The 20129-nt window shown below is 47.5% G+C and overlaps 1 protein-coding gene across 2 annotated transcripts; it reads left to right on the top strand.

Moving 5' to 3' along the window:
* The first annotated feature begins 3904 nt into the window (after nt 1-3904).
* Nucleotides 3905-11356, top strand: LOC117871265 (DLA class II histocompatibility antigen, DR-1 beta chain-like). Of its 2 annotated transcripts, XR_004644191.1 has the most exons (6): nt 3905-4597; nt 4822-5088; nt 5831-6112; nt 7066-7176; nt 10009-10779; nt 11003-11356. XR_004644191.1 is itself a non-coding variant. In XM_034759084.1 (5 exons), the coding sequence occupies exons 1-5, from the start codon at nt 4492-4494 to the stop codon at nt 10089-10091; spliced, it is 849 nt and encodes a 282-aa protein (XP_034614975.1). In that variant the 5' UTR covers nt 3905-4491; the 3' UTR covers nt 10092-11356. The 2 variants fall into 2 exon arrangements, 1 of the variants encoding a protein (XP_034614975.1); XM_034759084.1 differs by having other exon boundaries at nt 10009-11356.
* Nucleotides 11357-20129: the final 8773 nt, after the last annotated feature.

Here is a 20129-nt window from a genome sequence, read left to right as displayed (position 1 = left end):
ATCTACATCTGGTACAGGAGCATGTCATAGCAGGCTAAAGAGACAATGAAGAAACTGCTGTGCAGCGATGCCAGATTAAAGGGAGAGAGATCCCAGCACTGAAATGGGGGTGATGGGATTGCTGGGGAGGGGAACTGATGGGGCCCCTCAAGGGCCTGGTGATGATGGAAATGGGAACGTTACTGTAATGAGGAGGAGGTGTGTGGCGTGAGGGCTGCTGGCTTGCCAAGGCGGGGATGGGGTTGTGTTGTCTCTTGCCCCTTTGTCCTGTGCTGAGAGGGGAGGCAGGTGGTGGGTCTTGCAGAGGGAGAAGCACACTCTCGGCTCACTCCTGGGGAGACTTGACATTGGTTCTTTCTTTGTTTGCAGGTGTCCTGTCATCTGACGTCAAAGCTTCTCAGGGTGAGAAAGCTGGCGCAGCTCCCCGTGTGCGCAGCATGGGGGAAGAGCCTGACACTAGCTGAGCTCAGGTATGTCCCCGCACAGGGAGTGAGCAAAAGGCAAGGCTGGATTCTCCTCCCTGGGGTCTGAAGCTGGGATGGGGCTGTTGGCTGTTATAACAGATGTGCCTAAGGGCAAATAGTCCCAACTCTGCCAGCCCTGCCCTGCTGTGACAGCTCCCGTGCTGTCCAGTGCACAATGGGCTGGGGGCTCTGGTCCTCTCTGGGCTCTCAACACAGGGGAGTGGGGGTATAAACCAGAAACTGGGGGATGGGGCCTCATCTCTCTGGCTGTCAGCAGTTATTGCCCACCTATCCCCACAATTTCCATGTCTCCAGTAGGAAGGACTGGGTTCTTCCCTCTTCCATAAGAACATAAGAATGGTCATACTGGGTCAGACCAAAGGTCCATCTAGCCCAGTATCCTGTCTACTGACAGTGGCCAGTACCAGGTGCCCCAGAGGGAATGAACAGAACAGGTAATCATCAAGTGATCCATCTCCTGTTGCCCATTCCCAGTTTATGGCAAATAGAGGCTAGGGACACGATCCCTGCCCATCCTGGCTAATAGCCATTGATGGATCTATCCTCCATGAATTTATCTAGTTCTTTTTTGAACCCTGTTATAGTCTTGGCCTTCACAACATCCTCTGACAAAGAGTTCCACAGGTTGACTGTGTGTTGTGTAAAGAAATACTTTCTTTTGTTTGTTTTAAATCTGCTGCCTATTAATTTCATTTGGTGACCCCTAGTTCTTGTGTTATTAGAAGGAGTAAATAACACTTCATTATTTACTTTTTCCACACCAGTCATGAATTTATAGACCTCTATCATATCCCCACTTAGTCATCTCTTTTCCAAGCTGAAAAATCCTAGTTTTATTAATCTCTCCCCAAATGGAAGCTGTTGCATATCCCTAATAATTTTTGTTGCCCTTTTCTGTACGTTTTCCAATTCCAATATATCTTTATTGAGATGGGGCGACCACATCTGCACGCAATATTCAAGATGTGGGCATGCCATGGATTTATATAGAGGCAAGATGATATTTTCTGTCTGATTATCCCTTTCCTAATGACTCCCAACATTCTGTTTGCTTTTTTGACTGCCACTGCACATTGAGTGAATGTTTTCAGAGAACTATCCACAATGACTCCAAGATCTCTTTTTTGAGTGGTAACAACTAATTTAGACCCCTTCATTTTATATGTATAATTGGGATTATGATTTCCTATGTGCATTACTTTGCATTTATCAACATTGTATTTCATCTGCCATTTTGTTGCCCAGTCACCCAGTTTTGTGAGATCCTTTTGTAGCTCTTTGCATTCTGCTTTGGACTTACAAAACTGCTCAAGATAGTTATTGTCTGCAGATTTTGCCATCTCACCATTTACCCCCTTTTCCAGATCAGTTATGAATATGTTGAATGCTACTGGTCCCAGTACAGACCCCTGGGGGACACCACTATTTACCTCTCTCCATTCTGAAAACTGACCATTTATTCCTACCCTTTGTTTCCTATCTTTTAACCAGTTATTGATCCATAAGAGGACCTTCCCTCTTATCCCATAACAGTTTACTTTGCTTAAGAACCTATGGTGAGGGACCTTGTCAAAGGCTTTTTGAAAATCTAAGTACACTATATCCACTGGATCCCCCTTGTCCACATGCTTGTTGACCCCCTCAAAGAATTTTAGTAGATTGGTGAGGCATGATTTCCCTTTACAAAAACCATGTTGACTCTTCCCCAGCAAATCGTGTTCATTTATGTGTCTGATACTTCTGTTCTTTACTATAGTTTCAACTAGTTTGCCCAGTACCGAAGTTAAGCTTACTGGCCTGTAAGTGCCAGGATTGCCTCTGGAGCCTTTTTTAAAAATTGGCGTCACATTAGCTATCCTCCTCTCATCTGTTACAGAAGCTGATTTAAATGACAGGTTACATACCACAATTAGTAGTTCTGCAATTTCACATTTGAGTTCCTTCAGAACTCTTGGGTGAATACCATCTGGTGCTGGTAACTTACTACTGTTTAGTTTATCAATTTGTTCCAAAACCTCCTTTAATGACACCTCTCTCTGGGACAGTTCCTCAGATTTGTCACCTAAAAAGAATGGCTCAGGTTTGGGAATCTCCCTCACATCCTCAGCTGTGAAGACCGATGCAAAGAATTCATTTAGTTTCTCCGCAATGGCCTTTCTGTCCTTGAGTGCTCCTTTACCATCATGTTTGTCCAGTGGCCTCACTGGTTGTTTAGCAGGCTTACTGCTTCTGATGTACTTAAACATTTTTTTATTATTACTTTTTGAGTCTGACTAGCTGTTCTTCACATTCTTTTTTGGCCTTCCTAATTATATTTTTACATTTCATTTGCCAGAGTTTCTCCTTTCTATTTTCCTCAATAGGATTTAACTTCCACTTTTTAAAGGATACCTTTTTGCCTCCTACTGCTTCTTTTACTTTGTTGTTTAGCCACAGTGGCACTTTTTTGGTCCTCTCACTATGTTTTTTAATTTGGGGTATACATTTAAGTTGAGCCTCTATTATGGTGTCTTTAAAAAGTTTCCATGGAGCTTGCAGGGATTTCACTTTTGGCACTGTACCTTTTAATTTATTTAACTAACTTCCTCATTTTTGTGTAGTTCCCCTTTCTGAAATTAAATGCTACTGTGGTCGATTGCTGTGGTATTCTCCCCCACCCCTCAGATGTTAAATTTAATTATACTGTGGTCACTGTTACCAAGTGCTTCAGCTATATTCCCCTCTTGGACCAGATCCTGTGTCCCATTTAGGACTAAATCAAAAATTGTCTCTCCTCTTGCGGGTTCCAGGACTAGCTGCTCCAAGAAGCTGTCATTTAAGGTGTCAAGAAACTTTATCTCTGCATCCCGTCCTGAGCTGCCAATCTGGGGATACTTGATATCCCCCATTATTATTGATTTTCTTCTTTTTTATAGCCTCTCAAATCTCCAAGAGCATTTCACAGTCATTGTCACAATCCTGGTCAGGTGGTCGGTAGTATATCCCTACTGCTATATTCTTATTATTCAAGCATGGAATTACTATCCATAGAGATTTTATGGTACAGTTTGGTTCATTTAAGATCTTTACTTCATTTGACTCTATGCTTTCTTTCACATATAATGCCATTCCCTCACCAGCATGACGTGTTATGTCCCTCCAATATATTTTGTACCCTGGTACTACTGTGTCACACTGATTAGCCTCATTCCACCAAGTTTCTGTGATTCCTATTATATCAATATCCTCATTTAATACAAGGCTCTCAAGTTCACCTATCTTATTATTTAGACTTCTAGCATTTGTATCTAAGTACTTAAAATATTATCACTTTTTAGCTGTCTGCCATTTAGTGATGTAATTGAATGGGACTCTTTTTCATTTGACTGTTTCTCATCAGATCCTTCCCTGCCCTGACACCCGCCCTCAGAGGGGGTCAGACAAATGGACCCTCCCTGTCTGATTATGAGCTTTGAAGCTATGCTGCCCCCAGCTGCCTCTCAGCCCCCTTCGCCTGTGGGGTCCTTGCTGGTGTAGGGCTGATGCCTGGCATGCTCCAAGCCCGCAAATAGGACTTTCACCCCTGATCCTCCTGCAGCCCAGTGTGCTCCAAGATCACATCTTCTGTCATGGGCTCCGTGGATGGAGAGGGCTTGGAGACATCAGCCCCAGGAGAGAGAGGGCCGGAGCAACCGTCACCGTATCCCAGGTGCTTTGCTGCCCATTCTGCTGTGACTGCGCTCTGGGACACTGGCTGCTGCTGGGACTCTGGGTCTGTCTTGCGCTAGGAAGTTGATTCTACTGCAAAGGAGAAGCTGACCTCATTGCTGCCTAGTGACCGATGATATGGCCCAGTCCTGAGGCTGGCTGCAGCATTGGCTGAGGGCCACCCAATCCCCTGGGTATTAGGCAACTTTCTGAGTTTTTGTGGTCAGGACTTTGCAGAGAACTTCCACTTTCGAGAGCTGGAGTGAAACATTATTGTTAGCTTTGATCTCCCCATCAACTTTCCCCCTCTTGAGCAGCAATGGCCCCCGGGGGGATCCCTGGGGTCGCCAGGAACTGCTGGGCTGGGGCTCTAATAGTGGCGATAGCACTGAGAACTCACAGAGCTCATTGCACAGACCCTCCAGGTAAGCAGAGACCCCAGTGCTGGGGGGAAAAAGCCCTTTTGGGCTCTCAGGATGGGGAACACAAAAGCTTTCCCCCTGCCCAGCTCAGGGCTCAGAGATTCTCTTACAGGATCAACACAAGGGACTAGCAGATGGAGGTGGGGGGGGGGGTGTGCAAGGATGGGGAAAGGCTGCAGCAGACGTGGGTGGAGGTGGGTTCCTGACCTGCTCCTCTCTCCTCTCAGAGCATTTCCTGCTGCAGGAGAAGTCTGAGTGTCACTACACCAACGGCATGCAGCGGGTGAGGTATCTGAAAAGACTGATCTGGGGCCAGCAGGAGATCTGTTACTATGACAGTGACTTGGGCTTCTCGGTGGCCCGCACGGAACTGGGTCGGCCGATCGCGGAGTATTGGAACAGGCTGGAGTGGCTGAGCTACTTGTGGGCTTCAGTGGAGAAGTTCTGCAGTTATAACCATAGGAGATTTAAGAACATCACTGTGGGTAGGCGAGGTGAGCTGAAGGGGGAGGAGACCAGATTGGAACTGGGAACTTTGGGTCAGCCCCCCCAGCTGGTGGGGTTATATTTGCCTCCCTCTGCACACTCCCTACCAGGCAGCAATTGAGCGTCAGTGGGGCTGGGTTTGAACTTGCGGAGGCAGAGGGGGAGTCGGAGGATGGGACTGGAGAAGACAGAATCTTTAATAACAAAGGGTGCTCTCAGCTTGAATCAGGCCCCAAATCCCAGTTTTGAGGGAAATTCTCCCGAAACCTGATACTGAAGGAAATCATTTGGGTGAGCCCCACAGACAAGCCAGGATCCCAGAGCTCCACACACGGTCCTCCCCGTCCTGCCAGCCCCCTCTGGCAGTGGGCACCCCATGGACTGGGACTAAGGGCAGCGGGTGAAACCCTCCCACCCGTCCCCTACCAAAGCTCTCTGCAGGAGGCACTGAGGTACCATGGGGATCCCTCACCTGGGAGATGGTGATGAGGGTGGGACTAGTGTGGCTGGAAGGGGTGTCATACAGAGTACAGTCATGGCTGTGCATTGCAGAGTCAGGACTGCTGAAGGAGATGCAGACAGGTGGGTTTCAAGGAGAAATCCAGATGGTGTAGACTTGAGCTGCCCCCCTTTGGTCCCATTCCCACCCATGTCCCAGCAAGGAGCAATTTCTGATAGGACAGAGCAGGAGAAGGTGTGTGTTCTGTGTCTGGGCCCCTTTGCCAAGGTGTCTCTCTCTCACACACACAGTTAAGCCCAGAGTGAAAATTTCCACCCTGAAAGCAGAGTCTTCCCACCGCCCCAGCTTGCTGGTTTGCTCTGCGACAGGGTTTTATCCTTCCGAGATAGCGACCAAGTGGTTCAAAAATGGGCAGGAGGAGACAGCTGGAGTTGTATCCAGGGAGCTGCTACATAATGGAGACTGGACCTTCCAGATCCAGGTGACGCTGGAAACAAAACCCAGGTGGGGAGAGGTCTACACCTGCCAAGTGGAGCACATCAGCCTGCAAACGCCCATCACCATGCAGTGGGGTAAGAGACTGACATTGGGGCAACCCCGAGGATGCCTTGGGGTCACTCCTAGCTCTATGGAGATGACCAGAGGCTGGCCATGAAGCAGACTGGGATGGGATGCGTGGCCCATATGTGCTGTGAGAGGGTTAATATGGGCCCGAGAGGCCAATTAACCCACCTGCTTGTACCTGTTCAGGTAGGCCAGGCGTAATTGGAGATAAAGCCCAGCTGGGTTCTCCTTCCCCTCTTCCTCCCCCTCCATAAAGAGCTGGGTGAGCCCAGCTGAGAGAGGCTGGGCTGGGCTCACTCTGGGGAGCAGTCTGAAAGAAGGCTGAGCAGAGTAGGTGAACTGGAAGCAGGGACACTGCTGGGCTGCAGCCTGCCTGAACCCCCGAGCAGGGGTGCTGGAACCCGGGGCGCTGTGGGAGCAGCAGTACCCCTGACTTGAAGTGGTTTCGATCACGTACAGGGGTTACAGTTTGGTTCAATGGTTTTCAGCACTCCCACTATAAAAATTGTTCCAGCGCCACTGCCCCTGAGTGAGGGGAGGAGTGTGCCAGCCCTTGGAGATGGGGGTTGTTGGAGGCCTAGGAACCTGGGGTGTGGCCTGGGGAAAAGACTGTAGCATGGCATGCCTGGGAGGGAGAGGTGGCCTGCTGAGCACAGCTAGGATGAAAGTTTGGTTATTTCCATGTTTATTAGACTTTGGTAAAAGACACTGAGGCCCCGGAAGGGACTGGACTCTGTATAATGGACTGGCTGGAGGGCCATGTCACTCCTACAGCTGGAGAAGGCCAAAGGAAGGTGGGGGAAATGGAGGCAACAGGTGCTGCAGTGTAACAGCCATCCAGAATGGGGCACAGTGCCCCACATACCTACTTCCTCAGACGCGTCAGGAAGACAACAAAGATACTGTAAGGGAAATCAGAGTCCAGGCTGAGCCCTAATCCTCGGTGCTCCTCTTTTGACAGTGGCACAGCCTGACTCTGCCAAGAGCAAGATGTTCATTGGAATTGGGGGCTTTGTACTGGGGTTGAGCTTCATGGTGCTGGGACTCCTCGTCTACCAGAAGAATAAGAAAGGTGAGTTTAAGGTGAATGAAGGAGGTGAAATGTGTCCCCAGTAAGATGGCCTGATAGTCTTTAGGATTTCACTACAATTTAGATTTAACAAGACAGTTAACTTGAATTTCAAGGGCATTTTGGATTTTTAGGGCCTAGGCAGTGCCGGCTCCAGGCACCAGCGAAGGAAGCAGGTGCTTGGGACGGCCAATACAAAGGGGTGGCACTCCGTCCAGTATCGGGGCAGCACCTCCGGGTCTTCGGCGGTAATTCGGCAGCGGGTCCCTCAGTCCCTCTCTCCCACTTTGAGCTTCCGCCAAAGAGGAAGAGAGGGAGTGAAGGATCTGCTGCCGAAGAATGAAGCGGCGCGATTGAGCTGCCGCTGAACGCCCTTTTTTCCCCCCCTGCTTGGGGTGGCAGAAAAGCCCTTGGCCTATGCCAACACCTATTAAAGTCAATGTCAGTTTTAAATGACTTCTACAGACATTGGATTGGGCCTTCAGTGACTAGAGACCTTTCCAGGAACCATTTGGGCCATTATTGGGCCATGAAAGATCAACCTCTGACCTGGTATAGCTCTGAAACGGACCATCTGAATTCTGGACTATGTTGGTGGTTACTTATAGCAAATTCTCCACTTCTGCTCCACAAACTCTTGCAACATCAGTTTGTTGCAGACTGTTTGTAGACTCTGGATATGGATAAATTCATATTTATGTACAAAAGAATTAAGTAACCTCTCCTTTAAAATCAAAAGAAACCAAACCCAGCCAAGAAACCTATGAACTCTTGACCCCAAAGTTTTGGTTGGTTGTTCCTCTTGCCAACTTTTCTCTCATCTCAGTACACTAACATAAATTTAAGTTCTTTCACTTAAAATGAACTAGAACGACCAGTTTAAAATCCTGGTGGTAGAGTCTCTCTCACACAAGCACTCGCAAGCTTTCTCCAGCCTAAGCCTGTCCAATGATTCTCTTTTCTTAAACAAGCAAACTTAGCAGGTTCTTCATTCTTGGTCTATTTCTCTTAAGAACAGGGGTCCTTGGCCAGGGGTTGTGACCACCAAGTGTCAGGGTGTTATGACTAGAGCTGGTTGGTTGTTTTTGGATGAAACAGTTTCATTGACAGATGCTGATTCGCTGGACCAAAATGTTTTGTCATACCTATTATAGAGTCTGTGAAATTTTTGTCGAAACACGGGCAGGTTTAAATTGGAAACTTACAGAGGTTCTAGGGTCCACAGCCCTGACAGGGAGCCTCTGAGCCCCCAGACACCCAGCTGGAGACTGGCAGGTTCCCTGCAACACAGCAGCCAGCCTGCAAGTGCCCAGCTGGAGCCAGGATTCTGGGGGATGACTGGCTCTCTGCAACGCAGCAACAGCAGCAGCCACCCTGGGAGCCCCATCTGCAGACAGGATTCTTGCCACTGTTGGACTCCCAGCTCCAGGGCAGGGAGGCTACCAGCAATGAAATTGGCATTCTTGTCAGCTGCTATTTCGCATTTTTGTCTCAGAAATACCATATTTTGCTGTTTTGTAATGAAATTTTTAGGGATCTCCAGTTCCAGTAAATTTCAGTAAATTTGCTTTCCTTCCAGATCAGAATGAAATTTACTTTGTAAATATTCAAATCCCTGAATTTCAGCCAGCTCTAGTTATGACCTCCCTGCCTGTTCCAAATTGTTTACTGGAAGGGTGTCCTTGCTAGATGCGACCAGGACCTGTGGGTTGGGTCCCAGTATGGAGAAAGTTGAGAACCACTGCCTTAGAAAAATAGTTCCCAAGCACCAGTTTCTCCTTAAATTAAAAGGAATAGAGACTTGACCCTGCTGGAACCAGCTCTCCAGCCTGCCTAAGGCTCTGAGCACATTTCTTTTGGTTTTTCAAGTCTTCAAATTACCCAAACTCAAGGTAACGTCAGTCTTCACTCTGCAACCCCTTTAAATCATCTCTTCCCCGTCAGAGCCCTCTGGATAGAGTGACCAGATGTCCTGATTTTATAGGGACAATCCCGATATTTGGGGCTTTGTCTTATATAGGCCTTATATTTGCCCATTACCCCCCACCCCTCTCCCGATTTTTCGCACTTGCTATCTGGTCACCCTACCTCTGGATGAATGTGCTGTAGGGATGAAAAGAGGAGCAGAGAGGATGTTGGTTGAATTGGTATCACTTCAGCTGCCCTTATTTGGGCCCCTCTATTGTCTCCTCTTATCTCCAGATCCTTTATACTCTCGGACTATAAGGCCATGTCTACACTACAAAATTATGTTGACCTAACTTACGTTGGCATACAGCCACCACAGTTATGAAATCGCTTGTGTGTGTGCACAATTGGATCCTTGTGCTGGTGGTGCACGTCCTCACCAGGAGTGCTTGTATCGATTGTATTGTCAGTGGGGGGGGATTGTGGGACAGCTCCTGGAGGCCAGTAACAGTCAATGTAAGCAGCACATTGTCTACACTGACATGGACCGCGACTATGCCGCTTGGGGAGCTGGGTGTTACTAAATTGGTGTAGAGTGGCCCTCATGTCAGCGGGAGCCAAATTTAAGTGAAGATTCTTCCACAGCTAGGTCGACACAAGGCCGCTTACATCGACCTAACCATGCAGTGTAGAACAGGCCAAACAATATTGCGAGGCTGGAGGTGGCGTGAGAATCAGGAGGATTTTGCTCCCTCCATTCAGGGTGAAGTGGGAGCCTCCCCCAGCAGCAGAATGTCCTGATTCCTGCTAGAGTATTTCCTATCCCTGAAGCTGCCAGGTAAAGTCACTGGGGAATGCCCTGGAGCCTGCAAGAGAAAATTCCCACTTGTCCCCCAGTGGTTATTTCTCTCTTCTCTTTCCCCACAGGGTACCCGTGCTTGGACACTGCAGAATCTCAGGCTGCTGGGAGTGACAGGGGCAGCTCTACAAACTTACTGCTCTGTGCCTAAATCCTTCCAAGTTCTATGAAGGGCCATCTCTAAATCTTCCCTTAACTCTCTGTATTCATGCATGAGCCATTACTCTTTCCCTTCCCCTCGCTAGCTGTTTTTTGTGGGCTCTTGCTCAGGTCACTACTGTGCTGCCTCTGATGGAGGGAATCACCACTTTCCCTCAATCGGAGCAGGTTCCCCTCCTGCCAACTTTTCCTGCCGCCCCGCCCCAGATTTAACTGCTCTGCAATTAAAGAACAAAGTGCTTGTAGATCTGAGATTGTCCCTCAGGGGCTGATTTCATGCAAGCTGTTGACTTGGGGAATCTCCAGTGGAAGAGGAGGGAAGGATCCAGTTTTCATATGGAGCTGAGGATGGATGTCCCACTACTCAGAGTGCAGCACATACCCAGATAGAAAAGAGGGGAATAAATAGTAGTAATGTTTCTAACTAATGCTTTGCACTTAGAGAAATTTTATCTAAGGGTCTGAAAGGATTTGATAACTGTGAGTTAATGAAAAGTACTAATTAACCTGGTGTTAATCTTTAATTTCATGTGTTTGGTAACTTTCTGAAACAGATCTGTGATTCTGTATATCATGACACCCCACCCTTTGGCTAATGGAGATTGTACTGTACTCAGCTGATGAGCAGAACATGAAAACCTATGTAGAACAGCAAATTAAAGAGATAAAGCCTTCCCCAGGTAACTAACAACCCATGAGATTAGAAACATGGAGAGAATGTTTACACTCTAATTTGCCTTTCACTGTCATTGCTGGTTTGTTCTTGCTGCTGCTTTTACTCCTGGCAACGGCCTCAGTCCGCTTAGACACTGAAATTTGGCTGCTCAGTCTCCATTCCTGTCTCTAACTAGGTTCACGGTGTTGTTCTCATGCACTAATCTGCTGCTGTTGTACTTATCGTAGGGTTTTATCCTGACACCCATCATAGATTTCATAGAATTTAATGCCAAAAAGGACCACTAGCTCTTCCAATATGATCTCCTATATAAATTTTATATATAGCCCCCTATATTGAGCCCAAAGACTTTAGTTGGACCTAAGCATTTCAGTCCTCAGGAGAATAAACTTTTTTATGCCATTGGGAAAAAACAGGAGAGACACCAGTGCCGAACTCACAGTGATAAACCAAAACCTGGATTTCAGACCTCAGGGATTTGGCAGTGTCCCAGAAATGATCCAACACAAGATAAAACCCAATGACGCTTTGAAAAGTAGCATCCCCAAGGTTAAACCTACGAGGAGTCCGGTGGCACCTTAAAGACAAACAGATTTATTAGGGCATAAGCTTTCGTGGGTAAAAAACCCACTTTTTCAGATGCATGGAGTGAAAATTACAGAAACAGGCATAAATCTATATTGGCACATGAAGAGAAGGGTGATTGACAGAGCGAGATGGGTACCCAGAAGTCACCTACTACAGGACAGGCACCAAAAGGAAAATAACAGAACATCACTGGCCATCACGTACAGCCCCCAGCTAAAACCTCTCCAGCACATCATCAACGATCTACAACCTATGCTGGAAAACAATCCCCCTCTCACAGACCTTGGGAGGCAGGCCAGTCCTCGCTTACAGACAGACCCCCAACCTGAAGCAAATACTCACCAGCAACTATACACCACACCACAGAAACACTAACCCAGGAACCAATCCCTGTAACAAAACCCGTTGCCTTCTCTGTCCCCATATCCACTCTAGCGACACCATCATAGGACCCAATCACATCAGCCACACCATCAGAGGCTCATTCAGCTGCACATCCACTAATGTGAAAAATGCCATCATGTGCCAGCAATGTCCCTTTGCCATGTACATTGGCCAAACCGGACTGTCTCTACGTAAAATGATAAATGGACACAAATCAGCCATCAGGAATGGTAACATACAAAAGCCAGTAGGAGAACACTTCAATCTCCCTGGACATTCAATAACAGATTTGAAAGTAGCCATCCTTGAACAACAACAAAAACCTTCAAAAACAGACTTCAAAGAGAAACTGCTGAACTACAAGTATCAGAGGGGTAGCCGTGTTAGTCTGAATCTGTAAAAAGCAACAGAGGGTCCTGTGGTACCTTTAAGACTAACAGAAGTATTGGAGCATAAGCTTTCGAGGCTGAATGCCCACTTCATCAGACGTCTCTGTTGCTTTTTGCTGAACTTCAATTCATTTGCAAACTTAACACCATCAATTTGGGCTTGAATGGGACTGAGAGTGGCTGGATCACTACAAAAGCAATTTTCCTTCTCTTGGTATTGACACCTCCTCATCAGTTATTGGGAGTGGACCATATCCACCCTGACTGAACTGTGGCCTTGTCACCACTGGTTCTCCACTTGTAAGGTAACTCCCTTCTCTTCATGTGCCCGTATATCTATGCCTGTCTCTGTAATTTTCACTCCACGCGTCTGAAGAAGTGGGTTTTTTACCCAAAAAAGTATATGCCCTAATAATTCTGTTAGTCTTTAAGGTGCCACTGGACTCCTTGTTGTTTTTGTGGATACAGACTAACATGGCTACCCCTCTGATACAAGGTTAAAACTAGTGTAGAGTGGAATGGATAGGTGACATAGTCATGGTAGGACCCTGATCACATGTAGGACTTAAATTGTTGTATAGCACTTAGGGATTAATCCTGCAAAACTTTCCCGGTGGGCAGGCTACTTAGCATGAGTAGATCCATTGAAGTCAAGTTAATGGGACTACTTGTTGCAAGACTGGGCCCTTAGATCTGCCACCGTAATAAGTAGTCTTTAAATGCTGATGGGCAGAAATGAACTGGTATTTGCACAGTTCATTAGATTACCCAGTGAAACAAGCTGCTGTGGGAGATGGTGAGATCACCTTAACTGGAAATATTAAAGGGACAACTGGGCATTCATCAACCTGGGATACCTAGGGATAATTAATCCATCCTACCATGATGCACGCAGTCGCAGAAGGAGCAGATGACCCACCAGACATCTTTCAAAACGAACAAGTGGACGACATCTTCAGTCCTCCAGGGTCTCTTTGTACAGCCCCACACAGCCAGTGGAGAAAATTGGTAACTATATACAGCAAGCCTGTTTCTAATTAACAAATAATTATCTACAAATTGCTGTAATTATTGCTTTGGATTCCAGAGAAGAGAGCCGTGACAAGATGAGCATAGTTTCCTTACGAGTGAAATATTTTCCTTGTCTTATCTTGAGTGCCCCGCTGCAGCGAGGCTTGGGGACTTTGCTTAATTTTCCTTTTGAGAAGTATGATAAAATTACTCTTGCTGCCTGGGAAGGGAAGGGGGTTTCTTGCTCTCTGAATTTCTCTTATCTGCTGCTTTAATTCTGGACAGTTTTTTGGGGGTGCCATAAAAATAAAATCTGTACATTAAATACGACCGTGATAAGCATCATCTAAGTACATAGACCATATAAATAAATGGGCAAAATGAACCACCAGGGACTGAGCTGTCAATGAGGAATAAAATCTAGTGCTTGAAAGGAGGGGCCAAAATCTTTCTTCCCACTATTGCTAAACTGGAAGGACAGGAAAGTTGAATTCATTCTTTGTATTGCAGCAGTGCCTGTAAGCCCCAGTCACGGACTAGGACCCCATTGTGTTAGGTGCTGTACAAACACAGAACAAAAAGATGATCTGCTGGGTGGTTGCCATCACTTGTTTGGTGTGTGTGTGGGGGGTGGGAGAGAGGGGAGTCAAATCACTTTCTCCCCCAGTCTGAGCACTGCCAAAATCTAGGGCTAGTTGGACCCCTCAGTTTATTTCTTATTACAAACAGAGGTCTTGTAACAGGGGGCTTTTAAGGGCCAGAGACATAGGGCCAGCCAGCACACTTCACTAGTGAATGCAGCTGAGAAGGGGACAGGTGTTGTCTATAAAGAGCTGCAGGAGTTGGGGGCCAGAAGCCATCTAGGCTGCTGTGGGTGGTAGCCTCTCTCAGGCCAGGCCTAGAGATTGTGGTGCCCTATGCAGCCCCCCTGTGGGGGTGGCCCCGGCCTCTGAGTGGGGGCTGCGCCCAAGTGCTTTGGGAGGCAGGAGTAGCCAGTGCAGGAAGGAAGCAGGGGTCAGGCCCACCCCCGCACTCATGGGGCAGCGGGAAGTGGAGTGACCCGGCCCTAGCCTGCTTCGCTCTACTCCCCCGGCTCCCAGGCTTGGGGGGAGGTGGGGAACTGCTCCCCAGCACTCACCGGCGGCACGGCTGGGAGCCGGCATAGTGGGCTGGGGCCGGGTCACTTCACTTCCCACCACCCAGTGAGGGCAGGGGAGGGCAGGCCCGACCCCGACTCCGACCCCTGCTACAGTCCCCCGGGACACATAGCTCAGGGGATGGGGGTTTGGAGGGAAGAGGTGGAGTGGGGGCGGGTCTGGAGCAGAGCAGGGGTGGAAAGAGGTGGGGCAGAGCAGGGGCGGGGGCAGCTTTCCTGGGCCCTGCTATGCACAGCCCACGAGGGGCTGGCTCAGCCGTCCAGGGGATTGGGCTGGCCGCTGGAGCTGGATGCAGCACGCAGCTGTGTAGGGCACCAGGAAATTTGGGGTAATTTGTTGCCCCAAATTTCCTGGTGCTCTAGACAGCTGCGTAGTTTGCGTATGGGTAGGGTTGGCCCTGTCTCAGGCTCCTTCTTGGAGATCTTATTAAAGGGACAGACTTATTCTGTTTGTTTCTTTGGGGTTTCCCCCTTGTTTGGATCCTTTACAGGCCCCATTGTGTTAGGCACCGTACAAACCCACCGTAAGAGATGCTGCCTCCTCTGAAGAATTTAACTCTAAAGAGACAGGACTGGGAAAGGGGTTGGGGGAAGAGAAGACAGGAATCACCCCCATTTTATGGATCTAGAACTGAGAGACTGACTTGGCCAAGCTCACATGGGGGAGTCTATGGCTGAGCTAGGAACCAAATCTAAATCTGAATCCTAGTCCAGTGTCTTACTCACAGAATCACACTTCCTCTCAGCAGTTGTGCCCTTAATTCAGTCACTCTTAACTGATTCCCCTAAATGATACTGCTTGCTGCCAGTGTTTCCAGGACAGCCTATGCTTTGGATAGTCTGTGCTATGTTTATTATGCAGCTGCAGCATATTTGCCTGAAGTCTGTGTTTACAACACCTCTAAATTTCTGCCTGCAGAGGCAGCAACCATTTTGTTCTCAGAGTCCCTGCAGCTTGTTACAAGGAGACACTTCCACTGGGCTCTCTCCCATGGAGATTTTATTATTCTTCCTCGCTTGGTTTCCTTAATCTAAAATAAAAAACCATTCAGAGTGAAAGGACATGGGAGGGCGCTTTATTATGGAGAAACAAAAGCAGTCGGACCCAGGGCTGGATTAAGGCAATGTGGGTCCTTGGCTCTACCCCTATGGCCCCGCCTCCACTCCATGATCCTGCCTCCCCTCATAGATTTGCAGGGGCAGCATAAGACCCCCTTATTACATCCAGGAATGGCAGCAGGCCCCCTTCACTCCTGAAGAGAGTGGTAGTAAGGAAACACCCCCACGATTTACCCCAGCTGCCAGGGAATATCTACTTGAGTGAGTGGGCCAGGCCTGCTGTTCCTGTCATTCACAGAGTCCTCTGCTGGGGGCCTTGGCAGGCCAGTGGGAGTTTCACACTCCTCCCACAGATCATTGGGAGTTAACTCCCTCGCATCTCAATGGGGTAAATTTAACCCCTTGGAACTATTGTTTCAGGCTCTTTGTAAACTCACACAGATGCCCCTGAATTTTCAAGCTTTTCTTCCTGACCAAGTGGGATAGAAACTTACTCCCTCCCCCTCAGTGATAACTGAGATTATGCCCTTATCACATGAATCTGGGAGCTGGGGCCCTAGGCACAGATCTATAATGCCTATGCCTTAATCCAGCCCTGGTTGTACCTAGACGATGTGTTGTTAAGGAGAAGCAAATTGAAGAAAACATTTCCTGAGAAGCTCAACTACCTACAGCCAATTTTCATGGTGTTCTCATTGGAAGGAGGCCTTCCCGAGGAAGCCATGATCCGGTGTGGAAGTTCACCATCTATAGAACTCATCTCCCAGGCAGGAGGAGTGAATGGGGAATGTGTGTGGTTGAAAACGAGGTCTTCAGACAAGGGAGTTGAACCAGAACCGAATTGGAACCAGTATTTTTACTTGAACCAGAACCGAACCTGTCCCATAATTTTGTCCTACCTATTGAACCCAAACTGGCAGTTAACTAAACCAAAACTGGGTTACTGGTTAAAATAAAGGTTCAGTATTTTTTTTTAAGCTCAATATTTTAAAAAAAGTACTGTGATTTTATTTTCATTATAAAACAAGACAACAAAATAACAAATAGGCATGTGATTGCTACCAGCAAGGCCTGGCCCAGTATAACGAGAAGAGAATGAGAATGGAAGGAGGCCAGCCCACCAGAGTAGGGAGGGAGAGGGGATGCTTAGGAGCTGCCTGCACACCACATGCGACAGCAGAGGCCCCAAGAAATACATGCACCATCTGTGAGACTCCCCCATGGGGAGAGAAGTGGTGGAAGTTCCCCGGTCCCAGAATTAACAATAACTTTTCAAGCCCAAGGAAAATGGTAATGGCTCCCCAACACTTCTCCCCCTTAGACAGGCCTCTTCCCACCCATCTCCAAACCCTGGGGCAGCGCCTCCTTCCAGTTGTCCCAAACTCAAATTTATCCTTTCACCGCAGAGGTCCTGTATGACAGAGCAAACATTAGAAGATGTTATTTTAGTTCTCTCAAACAAATCAGTCATAAAAAAATTGTGTTTATATGACAACACAAAAACACTAGGAACACTCATAGGGTACATCTACACTGCCATAAAAAACCCACGGTACCAAGCAATGTTCCCTCTAATTTTTTACATCCATGTGCAGAATTAATTTTGTTATATGCACCAATATGGAGGTGATGGGGGGGGGGGGGGGGGCCAAGAGGTTCGGGGTGTGGGAGGGGGCTCAGGGCTAGGGCAGAAGGTTGGAGTGCAAGAAGGTGAGGGCTCCAGCTGGGGGTGCGGGCTTTGGGGTGGAGCCGGGGATGAGGGGTTTGGGGTGCAGGCTGCCCTGGGTCTGCAGCGGTAAAAGAGGACTCCCCCCAGCCCTCTCTCACTGCAGCAGCCCGGGGCTGTGCGAGAGCGCCTCTCCCAGGCTGTGGCAGCTCTGGGGCTGGGGCCAGGGGAGAGGTGCCTCTCCCCGCTTGCCTGGCCCTTGATAGCCTGCTGCGCAGCTACATAGCTTAGAGGGAACTTAGATACCAAGTCTCAGAGCCCAGCTCAGTTGCAGGGCTAAAACTTGCAGTGTAGACATTCAGACTCGGGCTGGAGACCAGACTCAAAGATTCGCCCCCTTGTGGAGCCTCTTGGGCTCCAGCCCAAACCTGAATGTCTACACTGTAATTTTATAGCCCCACAGCCAGAACCCTGTGAGCGTGAGTCAGCTGACCTGGGCTAGCCATGGCCATACTATGGTCTTTTATTGCAGTGTAAACATATTGATAGACTAATAGACTTTGAGGCCAGAAGGGACCATCATAATCATCTAGTCTGACCTCCTGCGCATTGCAGGCCACAAAACCTCCACCCACCCACTCCTGTAATAGATCCATAACCTCTGGCTGAGTTACTGAAGTCCTCAAATCTTGAGCTAAAGACTTCAAGTTACAGAGAATCCACCATTTACTCTAGTTCAAACCAGCAAGCGACCTGTACCCATGCTGCCAAGGAAGGTGAAAACCCCCCAGGGTCTCTGCTAATCTGACCCGGGGAAAATTCCTTCCTGACCCCAAAACTCATGTAAAATTAGAGTTAAAAAATAAATACATGGTCACAAATCAAAACAGTTTCAATTTTAAGCTTCCGCTTTCTTTTTTGAATTTCCTTCTGTAGTAGGAAGAGAGCCTGAGACATAAGCCCTTGTATCAGAGGCCTCGGGCCTGAACTAAAGTAGGGGTCAAAGCTTTGCTGATATGAAGCAAAGTCAGGTTGTGAGCAAGAGGCAGGCCCTGCTCACAGAATTTGGCAAGCACAGAGCTGATATTGCATAAACACATATTCCTAAGAGGTGCTGGGCACAGAGCACTCACGCAAGCGCATTCCAGAAAGGCAGTGCAGAGAAAACCCTGATGCCAGCACATTCCCCAGAGATAACAGGAACACACTGACCCATCCTAAAGATACGGTCAGGATGACAGCATGGTGGATAGAGATGTTTTAATCAAACCAACATGTACAAGGCAATGGGTGGTGCCCTGATATGTCAGAGGCAATACGTACCTTATTTGTATTGGTGTATAAAGATGTATCTCAGAGGAAGTGTCTTTGGCCAGTCTAGGGGGCAGTGGAAAGTCCCGCCACTGACTGAGCTGTGTCCATTGTCATGGGCATACATGTCTTAGTATCCTCATAGAGTCTGCCATGTGCTATTACTGGGCTTCATTGACAATAAACCTGGCCAGATGCCTTCGCTGAAAACCAAGTCTGTGGATTTATTGGGCAGTTTAATTGAGGTCTGCTATCTCTGCTATCTGCACAGAGCAGGGACAGCACACTGAATGAACACACACACACGCGCTGCCAACATCTCACCACACCTTCCACTAAAACATTTGACATTTGATTTGAAACTGTTTGAACTGGTAACTGAACCATTAATTTTTTTTTGATGGCTTGAACCAGAACTGAACCAGAAGACACTGAATGCAATTGAACCCAAACCTAAGCCAAACCAAAATAAACATCGGTTCGACTCCCTGCTTCAGACTGCTCTCCGGCTCTGGGATTAAGAGGTGTTTTATTGCAGCTGTTCCTCTCCCCCACCCCCAAACAGATGCCGCCTAATGAATGAGAATTGGTTTGCAGATAGAGGCACTGTCGCCAGAAATGATTGGTTGTGTTCAATATTTTATTTTCCCAGATAAAAAAAATATCTTTGAAATATCCTTTGGGAGATCTGCAAATCTAACTGAGTGATTCGTAGAGCTCAAGAACAAACCGAGGGTCTGTAACCAACATATTAAATCAGGGAAGTTTAAAAACATTTCATATTCAGTATCCTCTCTCCAAGCACATTCCAGCAGAGGGGTAAAATCACAGCCAGAAACAATCTCCAGAAACAAAGGGAACCAACAGAATCACTTTCTAAAGCCCTAATAACAATAAGGAGGGAGTCATGTCCTCCTAACCCTTAGGGCAAGATAGTACTCTCAGGGGAGAGAGAAGAGTCCAGTTAATAGTATTCCTTTGTGAGGGGAGTCAATGGCAAAACATCTGTTGATTTCAACAGGGACCAGGATTTCACCTCTTCAGGCATTAACTCACAATTCCTCTGCACTCATGTGAGGTAGGCGGTTAAGAACCATTTGTGAGCATCCGAAGAAGTGGGCTGTAGTCCACGAAAGCTTATGCTCTAATAAATTTGTTAGTCTCTAAGGTGCCACAAGTACTCCTGTTCTTTTTACGGATACAGACTAACACGGCTGCTACTCTGAAATTTGTGAGTTGCATTCCATGTGTTTTATGGAAATATGCTAATGAGTGTGAATATGATGTAATTGGAATATGCTTTATGCAAAAGGTCTCTTGTAAGGTATCATAACAAAGGTTATAAACTACTGAATATATTCCTCCTATTTGTATGCATGTATCATCCTTGTATCTGAATCTAGAAATATGAAGTATAACTCTGAGGTCCTATTGTAATTGTGCAAAGGGTGGCCCGTTAACAGTGGTTTAGAATCTTGATGGCTCCCATTGACTAGGACAATTGGTTGTAAATGGTTTATTTACCTGCAAGCCTTCCTGTGTAAGTGTGGGCCAACTCAGGAAGAATGGAAACTAGGGGTCTTACCGTGACATGTGACCATGGCACATGATATTGGAATCCATCTTAATCCTTGTACTTTTGCATTGATGAGGCAGGGGTAGGGACAAGCACAGACAAAAGATTCCCGCCTTCTGCCAAAGCTATAAAAGGGGGTGGAGCAGGACAAAAGAGGCTGCCAGTCATGAGAAAATCCCTGCTTACCACCTGAGATGTCTTCTGGATCTAACAA

The sequence above is a fragment of the Trachemys scripta genome, chromosome 1 (genome assembly GCF_013100865.1).
Source record: "Trachemys scripta elegans isolate TJP31775 chromosome 1, CAS_Tse_1.0, whole genome shotgun sequence".
Lineage (NCBI taxonomy): Eukaryota > Metazoa > Chordata > Testudines > Emydidae > Trachemys > Trachemys scripta.
This window is presented reverse-complemented; position numbering and strand designations above follow the sequence as displayed.

Excerpts from the sequence above, each read along its gene's own strand:
- LOC117871265 (XM_034759084.1), top strand. The coding sequence starts at position 4,492 with ATGGCCCCCGGGGGGATCCCTGGGGTCGCCAGGAACTGCTGGGCTGGG. Across the intron at positions 4,598-4,821 it reads TCATTGCACAGACCCTCCAG|AGCATTTCCTGCTGCAGGAG; the intron begins GTAAGCAGAGAC and ends CTCTCCTCTCAG. Across the intron at positions 5,089-5,830 it reads CATCACTGTGGGTAGGCGAG|TTAAGCCCAGAGTGAAAATT; the intron begins GTGAGCTGAAGG and ends TCACACACACAG.